We start from the raw sequence: 10,326 nt of genomic DNA, 5'->3' as shown, positions 1-10,326 counted from the left end.
CTGCCTGCTGATAAAATTTTTATTCTGAGAGGCTTTAAAGGAATGAAATTAGGTGAGGGGCCACACCCAGCACTGCCTGAAACACGGCCATCAGCTGCTCACTGCGCTGTTTGGTGGGGCTGGTTTGGTTTGGGTTTTTGGGAGGGGATTTTTCTTGCCTTTTGTTTTTTGTTTGGTTTTTTTGAGGGGAGGAGGTTGTTGGGCTTTTTTATTATTTTAATACAGTTAGATGAGTTTGGATCCATTTGCAAGCCAGCAGGCTCAGAACAGCCCAGCTGCAGGGCAGCACAGAGAAGGTTACTGGGCAACTGCTCACACCTTCACCTTATGTCATCAATGTTCTGCAGGCTGCTCAGGTGCCAATTCCTGCTAAGCAAGCAGGAGCCCCATGGGACAAAACCACACAAGCTAGCATTTCAACCACTGACAGGCACACACAGCGTGCTGGACTAAGCAGTTCAAGGTCTCAGCATACCTCCTGGAAGCACTTAAGCTAAATCATATCATTTATCATGAGTTTCAGGATTCTTGATCATCCTTAGAAAAAAAAAAGCCAAATCAACTAACAAAAAAAAAATCACACCAAGAACAACAAGAAAAAAGGGCTCTCTGCACGCAAAAAATATGACTACTCTAACACGAGCCTACAGCTCCAAGTTAATCCCAGCTAACATTTACCTTGATGATATTGTTCAGATCAGTCAGTTTGTTCTTGCAAGTGTCAGACATTACACACCAGCAGACAAATCCAGCTTGTTTGGCACCCAGTCCTGAGGAGACCTGAGGCCATCCTGATGGATTTGCTCCCACTGAGCCCAGAGAAGGAAGAGAACACTTGCATTGGGTAAGGCAGGATCACTGCTCACCTGCTGCTGAGATATAGAAGTTTCTGCAGTCTCTCACAGGGTCCAGGATTATTTATTGACCATAGAACTAAGAAGATAAATATAACTTTTGCTCTCTCAGTTGCATGGAAGGTATTTCATAGCATGTCTGCTCTTCTGCCTAGCAATTTCCTAAATTATTTTGAAGTACAAGGAGATTCTGGGTATGAACATCTACTTCAGACAAAGATGTGAAAGAATGTGGTGGTAGGTTAATTAAAACAAGGAATAGATCTCTGAGTCATTCTTATTTGAAGTTCTGTTTTGCTTTGTTTGTGATTGATATAGCATGAACCAGCTACTGAGGAGCACAAGAAAATAGCTATTCACTATGGATTACCACTATCTTAAAGGGATTTATTTAGACAAACATAACCACATGTGATGAAAAGAAGTGAAAAGTTTGTCTTGCCTAGTTCCAGTAATGCCGAAATTGGTTTTGGAAGTCCTAAAAATCAGCTTTGAAAGTGTGTTTTAAATAAACCAAGTATTTCTGCTATGGAAGAAAAATAATGTATACATTTTTATGTTAAGTTTATAACAAGGCTTTTAAAAGAAAACAGTTACAGGTATTCAACTGCATCAGACTTCAAAAGAAAAGAGATTACACATACAATACAAAAATACAAAAAAAATATTTTTAGAACTTACAAACTCAAAAGTCTAAGTGGTCAGAGCTTTCCTAAAATAATGATAATAATAAAAAAATACATTTCAAGATGCACTTTCCTTTCTGCACTTGCAAGTTCAACTTCAGCAAGAAGACAGTTTTAGAGGCAGGATGAAAGCAACTAATGTATTGAATGCTACAACCATTTCCCAGCTGAAATTAATTTAGTGTTGACACTATCAGGTATTGGAGTTTAAAAAGAACCTTATGCTTATTTGGGATATGGGAGGTGCTGCTGGTGGGGCAGGTGGTGGCATTGCTGTTGATAATGTTCTATTTAACCAGTTCTGTTAATAAAATGTTTTTACAAATACACAATGTAAATTAGACTGAAATTTAGATGGCCATTGCTAGCACTGAAATCCTTCAGCACTGTCCTGCAGTATGGAAGCTAAGAAATAAACTGACCAGATTCATGTCACTGCTGAAAAGCACTGCAAAAGGAAGACAGGCAGGAAAAGGTCAAGTTTCATTTCTGAAGCTGATACTTGTTAGGAACATCAGGACTGCAGATACAGCATTCTTTGACCTGATAGTGTCCACTGAGGTCATAGGCATCAAGGCATTTTGTCTTAAATAGCAAGACAGGGAAAGTGCATCTTAGATTTTTCATACTTAAGCAGTGAGTTACCGATTTTTGGTGTGGCTTTTATTCCTTCTAGGCATAGTAAAGAAAAATATTTCAATCAAAGGTGAAGCTTAATGTAAATTAGCTTGTATTTTTGGTGGTGGCTTTTGTGTACCACTAGGAAATGCTAACAAGCACTACTCAAGGCTAATGATTTAAAAGGAGCACACTGAAAATACTGATTTACCTTTGTAATGAATATTCTTTACAGACTGTATCTAATATACAGACAAGGCCCATTTCCTTAGGACAGAACAGGCCACTGAAGGTTACACACCCTACATGAAGTTTAAACAAAATCAGAGCTAAGTTACCAGAGCCACTCAGAGCAACATAATTCCTAGTTTGCAGAGACTTAACAAAAGGTGACTGCAGGGAGAAAAAAAATCCAAGTTCTTACTATTTCCTGTGTAAGATTATATTCAAAGTAATAGTCCAGTAACACTTCTAGTACAAGACAATGCTCACTGTCTTTAGCAGAATTCATAGGAGTCGACTGTTTCTCCTGTTATGAAGAGGGAGCCAGAAGTGAGAATGCAAGAGCATTCAATTTTAACCTGGTTAAAGAGACAGTAACCTTTTTCATCCACCTTATTTAATCACTGACAAAAAAAATTATCTTAAAAAGGTACCACTCCAATTTCTTTATTATCTGTAACCTTTTGAAACTAATCACATGAACTACAAAATTAGCAAATGCCTTGAAATCTGTATACAAAACATAAATTACCTCTAATTTCAAACTCATTTATTAGTGTACCACTCAAAATCTTAAAAAAGTGGCTCCAAAGATAGTCTCATACCATTCTTAAAAAAGGAAACTGTTCCTTTAATGTTACACCCTCCCTCCCCCCAAAACACCCAACTTGTAATCCACATCATTTAGTTATTTTCTTGGTCATGGACATTTCCAAGATGAGATTTTATATTTCGTTCCCATAGCTTCTGGTTGTCAGAAAATCCATGCTTTCCTTTATTGAATGAATTTGGTCCTGCTGAGGTTGGTGTATCCCTGTGAAAAGTAAAACAAGAGCAGTTGAGAAAGCCAGCTCAACTATAGCAGACTGTGCCACGTGACACTGAAAATGCCAATTTCAAGCCCAGTCTGCCCCTCTACCATACAAATTTCCTTCTGTGACACCAGGAGCCCCCACTATTAGCAACTGTAAGCTGGCCACAGAACTGATCTGTACCCAGTATGTCAAAATACAGCAATGAGATGGGGCAGGAGAGGACGTGGCAGTGGCAGTAACTGCTGCCAGCTTTGAAGATTAAGAAACTGAGGATCTAAATTTGTTCCTGGAGAAAAAAGTAAAACCACCAAACTAGAGAACTTTCAGAGTGACTGACTTTAAAAGCAGTCTATCATGATTAACACCTCTGAAATACAAATTCTCAAAATTCATCCCTAATTTAAGTGGAGCCTCCTCTAAAAAGATCCCTACTTATTTTAGGACTGGTCCCCTACCGTCTCAAATCTGTGGCAAGCAGAAGAATTACACGATTTATAATAAAGAAGCAATTCTTTGCCTTTCTGAGAGAGGATTCTTATCTTCCACTTGCACATGAGTTTAAAAATGTGACCAGACTACCTACTTCAAGGCAACTTATAAAAGAGAGAACCAGAAAAATACAAAGTAGAGACAAGCAGGAATTCCTACTTATTACACATACAAAAAAAAACAACCAAAAAAACCCCTAAAACAAAAACAACCAAAAACAAAACCAAACCAAACAAACAAAACAAAACAAAAGCTTCTATTTAATGCAGACTCAATTTCTTCCTCAAAAAATGTAAATAAGATTCAAAGTTCAAATGCAAATGTAGTACTTTGTAGATGACAGGCTAAAATTTGAAAATCTTATTTCTGGAGAAATGTTTCTTTCACCTATTCTGCCTCCTTGTATTCTCAAAGCATCCTCAAGATCCGCCCTGAGCTGTGCAGGTGTTCCACACTGGCCCTTGTCCAAAGCAGAGCTCAAAGCTGCCCTACCTTCCGATGTTCTTCATGCGCATCTTGGCTTCGGGGGGCATCTCCTCAGGTTCGCTCTGCAGGGACAAAGGAGGTCAGAGCCTTGCACACTTCAAACGCCTGACAAGACAGATAAAGGCTGCACTACAGCCCTACAGGACAGCAAAGGGACTCTGCACACAATGCAGGTCCTACACAGCTATGGAACAAATTCCTTTGTTCAACTCCAAGGAGCAGTAATATGATGACAAAATATTTAGCAAACCAAAAGCACAACTTTCCTTGGCCTCCCCCTAATCATAGAGAAAGCAAGTATTAATTCAAATTATGTTGTGCATCTTATTTTCAGGGAGAAGTTATCAACACTTTAATGATTTCTTGAACCAACACAGAGCTACTGTGCATTCTTAATCAGAGCCAAATGAGATGCTTCTAGATGAAAATTCCCGACATGTATGTTAAGAACCATAAATAACCCACTCTCTCTGCCTACCACACCAATGGTATTTTGTGCTCATCACTGGCTTATTACTCACATCTTCATCTTCGTTGAAAGCTGCTGCTACAGAAAGGGTTTTTGGAGCCAGGGTTGGAACAGGCTCTTTAGGCTTCTGGAAAAGACAAAAAGCACAAGTAACATAAGTCTACTAACTCAAAAAAGCTACCCTTGGCTTTTTAAGTATTTTGGTAAAATTAAATCAAAGATCTTCAATGAAATGGGAAACCAGGGGAAAAGTTTTTGTCTGAATCAAGCACATAAAGGATTCTCTAATGACAAAGGAAAATGACTGCTCATTTATGTGTGATCACTCTGAGCAGCAAGCTGAGCCCTCTCATATTACAACTCCCCACATGCAGGTCTTAACTTTCTAGCACACTGCAGGAGTACTCAGCCACTGGTGCATGACATGAACAATTAAAACAGAACCTGAATAACTTGTGGTATTCAAAATTTTATTGCGTCACTACTTCCATTATTCTTTTGGGATATTCTTATCCATCAAGGTCAGAAAAAATAATATGTTTATTTTCTTCTATTTTAACAAGGTGACAGCTTTCTGGCTTAAAACAATTCAATCCTTTTAAACTACTATCAGTATCTAGCACACAGTCCAATTAATATAAGTTCTTTTACAGAGTATTTCTTTTATTTCCAAATAAAAAAAAGTGTAGGAAGCTGTCAAACTCACAACTGCTACATATACTACAACAGTGGTACCAAAAGTTACTTCAACACCACTGAGAAAAAACCAAGTAACTAGTAACAGATTGCTACTATAGTAGTAAATCAACCATATACAGTGCTTTCTCCATTTTACTGGTATTCTTTAATACACACTCCTAGAAGCTGCTACTGCAGCAGAGCCCTTATGCAACTGCCTACAGCTGTTCTTCACTGATACTGCACAACGTAGAAATACCACACCATTTTTAAAGCATCTGCGCCCAAGGAATGGGGAATGTCCTAGGGGAGCAAAAATGACTGAAGAGAAACAGGTAAATTTCAGCACTGTCTGTCACCCACTAAGTTGAGTGAACCAGAAATCCTGAGCCAAATTTATTGCCACTTTGGACATGAGAAACTGAAGCATGCTAGAAGCCCAGAGAAGGAAGCCTTGTCCATTTTTCTAAAGTCTAAGCTGACCTGGCTGCATTTATACCCTAGAAAGCTGCCAGCCCACATCTCTCTTCCATCTCAAAATAACAGAGCACCCTTTTAATCCTCTGCAGGTTTCTAAAATGCTGGCATTGCGGGTGCAAGCCTTTCACAATTACAGTTTGAATTTGGTGCAGACAGCTACTTACAAGGTATTCATCACAGTGACAGGGGGAAATGCAAATGAACTGTATTAAACAGAGAGGCAGTCCCTGCCTTGTCCTAGCCAGTGGAGGACTACTCTGGAAGTACAGAGAGTCATCAGATTCCCATCTGAACAAGCACAAGGATACCTTGTGCTGACAAACAAGGTGATCAGAATTCTTAGAAACCTATGTAAGAAAGCCTCATCTCTTGCATTTAACACAAATAAATCATACTGACCTTGCAAAGAACAGGCAAAGTCATGGAAATATGCTACAATTCCCCATGCTAAAATAAGATCTTTGGAGTGGAAGACAATCTATTAAGCCATCTAGATGCTTTCTTCTAGCTTTAAGCATCCTATGCAATGAAGCTCCCAGCACTCATTTCAAAGTAGCCTGAACAGCTTAACAAGTCTGCTAATTTCCCTCAGGAAATTATTGCAGACTTATCAAATCTCATTATAAAATTATTCTGCATGTTCAGAGATCTACAGTTCATTTCAATCAAGTCTTATGATTCCTGAGACTACTGACCTGTTATTAATCACCTTGAAGTACTTACATATGCATGACTAGCTGGCCCTGCAACGCCTGCTTAAGCTTTACCCAAGTTACCCTCATGGGAATTCCAGGTTTCCTCTGCCAGGAAGCCTCCTCAAAGTACTTCCCTTTTCCCTCAGTTTCTCTAAAATTAAAAGCCATCAGTAAACTTACATTTGCTCCCAGTTTGATGGATATTGCAGATGCCTTCTTTGTTGTCTGACTGCCTATGGAAAATCCAAACTTGGACATTTTGGCAGGAGCAGGCTTTGTGGTGAAGTCTTCAGCTTCTTCATTAGCTGCCCGTTTCTCTGCGCTGCGACTCGAACTTTCTCCTCCATTACTGGAAGAAACAGTCTTAGTTTTCACAGGTTTTTCTGCCTCTTCTTCAGGTCCTGGTGAAGTCGAAACAACTTACCAAGATGAGCTACTTTTACTGAGCAGATTGATGGGAGCAGCAACCTCAAAAAGCATTATACTTTGGGTGCAATAGGTAAGATGTTTTTAGTGACAGCAGTTTCCACCAATGTACATTTAGTGGACAGCAAAACACAAAGAGGAGAAGAAACTGCAAGCACTCCACTACTTGTACAGAACTTCTTGTATGAGCCACGAAAACAATCTTGAAGCACCATCTCTTTATTTAGCATGGAAGTCAAAGTTCATGTAGTAAATTAAATGTAGATGACTACATCTTTTTAAGTTGCCACAGATAAACTTTCATAATTGGAATCCCAATTCCAAATCTAGAGTAGATAATCTAAGTTAAAATTAATTCTACTAAATTTCTACAAAATCATGTCCATGCCAGTCTCTAGGCTTGTCTGGCACAACTCTAAAATCATGGGAGTGACTACAGTGAGGCCAGCTGTCTCAATCATCTTTCAAGTCACTGCTTGTCCGCATCTCATCTGTAATAAATCTGCCAAGCTCTGCTTGAGGAAGGAATCAGCACTAAAAAAGCATATATACAGATTTCATCTTTTCTGGTTCTGTATAGTCATGGAAAACACAGCAGCTGAACAGTGATCCACAGAGAAAAAACATTCAAGTAACACTTCCATTCCTATAAAATCAGCTTCTTCAGCTACACCAAGAGACAAAGGTGTCCTTGGAAAACTCACACTGAACAGAGTAAACGCTTCAGCAAAAAGACACTTCCCTGCCGCTGCAATAAGCAAACCACTGCAGCAGCAGAAGGGGGGAAAAACAAACACACATTAAGGAATGGCAGGGAAGTGCTCACAGCAGCAGTTTAAAACAACTGGAGCTAGCACAAGTTCCTCATCACATCAAATGGAGAAGAGCACCTTCCATGCACAGCAAATTCCGACCATCGGGGGATAAAGCTCTTTGCACTGCTAATGCAAAAAGCTACTAGGTAAGATGAAGCAATGAGAGAGAAGAAAGTGTGAACTGGGGGTCAACAAGATTGTAGCTCTGAGAAAAAAAAAGAAGCAAACAACATCAGGAAAGAGAAAAACTAGGGACTCAATCTATCTATATATATTTGTCTGCTATTTCCCAAATCAGAAGCAGCAGAATATACCAGTTCTACCCCACTCTTCCAGGTATCAATAAGTGATTGAAACCAAAAAGGATTTATCATTCACCTTCGGAAATACGGCAGATGACAAAAAAACTGTAACTGTAATCAGTTTCACTGTATTAAAAAAAGCTACTAGAAATTTGATCCAGAAAATATAGATATAAAAATGAAAAACAAAGAAGGAAAGAGAAATAATCAAAATTTACACAAGTGACCTTGGGTACTGGTAGCTGTCTTAGCAGAGTTTACAGCAGCAGTCTGCAGAGACTGTAAGAGCATCCTTATAGTTAGTGCATAAAATCACATTAAACAATGCTCCAAGTGCAGCCTCAGTACACTAGAGACTGATTCAAGGGTAGGTAGAAGATTCACTGGCCCTAAAAGTGCTGCAATTGTAGAGCTAAGTCTTCTTTTCCATAATACACAAAATCCATAGCAGCCCAAAATTCAGGGCACAGGGAACCAGTGCCTAGACTAGTGCTAGCTTGAAGGTTATTACACTACTTCTTACAGCTTACTTCTCTAAAGTGCAAATTCTCAAATACTGCTAGGCACAAGATGAAGCCTAATACAATCTACCCATATCTGTTTTCTCACCAAACCCTAAAGAACATCTCTCTCAGAATTAGCTCCTATCAGCACTGCATTCTGAGCATAATTTCAACTAGGCTTGCCAAAGGATGAACACCAGACTGCTGAAAGAAACACTTTTGCTTGATGAGAAAACTGTAAGGGGCACAGGACAATTGGGGAAGGTGGGGAGGGAGCTGTTGTGCTGTTTGATTTCTGCAGGAAACAGAAACTCAGGCATATGAACCATCAAACAGGTCTCTACCATCTCCCATGCCAGTCCATATAGATATCCCAAGATCTCAAGGCTGCTTTATCATTTCCTGGAGGTCATACTTCACCTACAGAAAGCACCAGCACTATTTCCAAAGCAGACTGGCTACTGCCCTTCCCATGGATTGCAGACATGAAAAGTTGTCCTCCTTCACAGCTAAGTTTTATTCATGCAAATCAACAAGCCACACGAGGGGACAACTTCCACAGCCCAGGTGGCTGAGGTGACAAGAGTGACAGTGCCAGCTGCACAGCATTCCAGGATCTGCTGTCCCTGGGAACCACTGGGGCATGTGGGAACAAACCAGCCACAGCTAAATTAATTTTAAGATAAGCCCCACTACCCTGCCAAAAGCTAAGAACTGCAAATTGCTTTCAAAATCCTCAGGGAACACCTATTCTTCCTTAGGGCCAAGGCACCTCAAGTCATTCAGATCATGTTTCAGCACACAAAACAGCACACAAGACAGTATGAATTACTGATGCACTGATGCTGTCCAGTTACTGTATTACTAATACAAAAAACACCTAATACCACCACCAAAAAATAAAAACCAAAAAGCCACCAAAGGCCAACAGAGAACCAAGAGTCAAAGAACTACCTGAAATCAATACTCTTCAGATGTCAGTGATTATGAGAAACAACATTCACTGTTGAGGTTATCCTGATTGGTTTACAAGCCTGATTTAATTTTTCAACAGATCTAAGAAGTGCCCCCTCCCTATAGATATATGAAAACAAAACAAAAAAACCCAACCCCCCCAAAAACAAACAAACAAACAAAAAAACCCCACAAACACTAAGACCCAACTAAAACAAAAAAAAATTAAATACACCAAGAAAGAAAAGTTTTATCCTTGCAAAGACACTGTCCTCTCAACTTTAAGGGAAGAAAGAAGAAAAGAAACATACAATTAAAATTTTCGAACCAAATACTGCAGAAATTACAGGAATGTCCAGTCATAATATAAATACTATAGGACCAAACAGCCAAACAGCAAACTTACAGATTGTTGCCAAGCAAAAAATCCCCAAATGCTTAAAACAGCAATTAAAGAATATTCACTGTACCCATTTATAAAAAAGGTACCATAATTGTTGAAAGTTAATATTTAAGGCTCTGTCTTCATCCTTGCAGACAGCAACAGTCGTATTTCCCTCAGAACACGGCGTTAAGTACTCCGTGTATTTTTACGAGAGAGAAATAGCGCATTTGCACGGACAACGGGAAGCTGGTGTGTTTTTACAAAAGCGCCGGTAGAGCTGAGCACAGCAGGCGTGACTGGCCTCTCCCCCAGCGCAGTCCCCTCAGGCCCCGGCCACCCACTCTCCCCGCAGGGCCGGGCACCGCACGGCCCGGCCCGGGCAACTCACGGCCGGCTGAGGCACACCTGGACCGCCCCACCCCCGCTGGCCCAGCCCCGAGCCCGTTCCC

At 40.0% G+C, this 10,326-nt stretch overlaps 1 protein-coding gene across 1 annotated transcript in view; it reads right to left on the bottom strand.

Annotated features, from left to right (window-relative positions):
* Positions 1 to 902: 902 nt before the first annotated feature.
* PCNP (PEST proteolytic signal containing nuclear protein) overlaps positions 903 to 10,326 on the bottom strand; it is a 9,689-nt gene continuing 265 nt past the window's right edge. Inside the window, exons 2-5 of the mRNA XM_005425630.2 lie at positions 6,673 to 6,893; positions 4,692 to 4,766; positions 4,177 to 4,232; positions 903 to 3,194 (exon numbers count right to left, since the gene is read on the bottom strand). Of these exons, the coding sequence (XP_005425687.1) occupies positions 3,065 to 3,194; positions 4,177 to 4,232; positions 4,692 to 4,766; positions 6,673 to 6,893 (482 nt within the window). The 3' untranslated portion in view covers positions 903 to 3,064. The remainder of the gene's footprint in view (positions 3,195 to 4,176; positions 4,233 to 4,691; positions 4,767 to 6,672; positions 6,894 to 10,326) is intronic.

This window comes from Geospiza fortis, unplaced genomic scaffold (genome assembly GCF_000277835.1).
Source record: "Geospiza fortis unplaced genomic scaffold, GeoFor_1.0 scaffold131, whole genome shotgun sequence".
Classification (NCBI taxonomy): domain Eukaryota; kingdom Metazoa; phylum Chordata; class Aves; order Passeriformes; family Thraupidae; genus Geospiza; species Geospiza fortis.
Note: the sequence above shows the minus strand (reverse complement) of the source record. Positions and strands in the feature narration are given on the sequence as shown.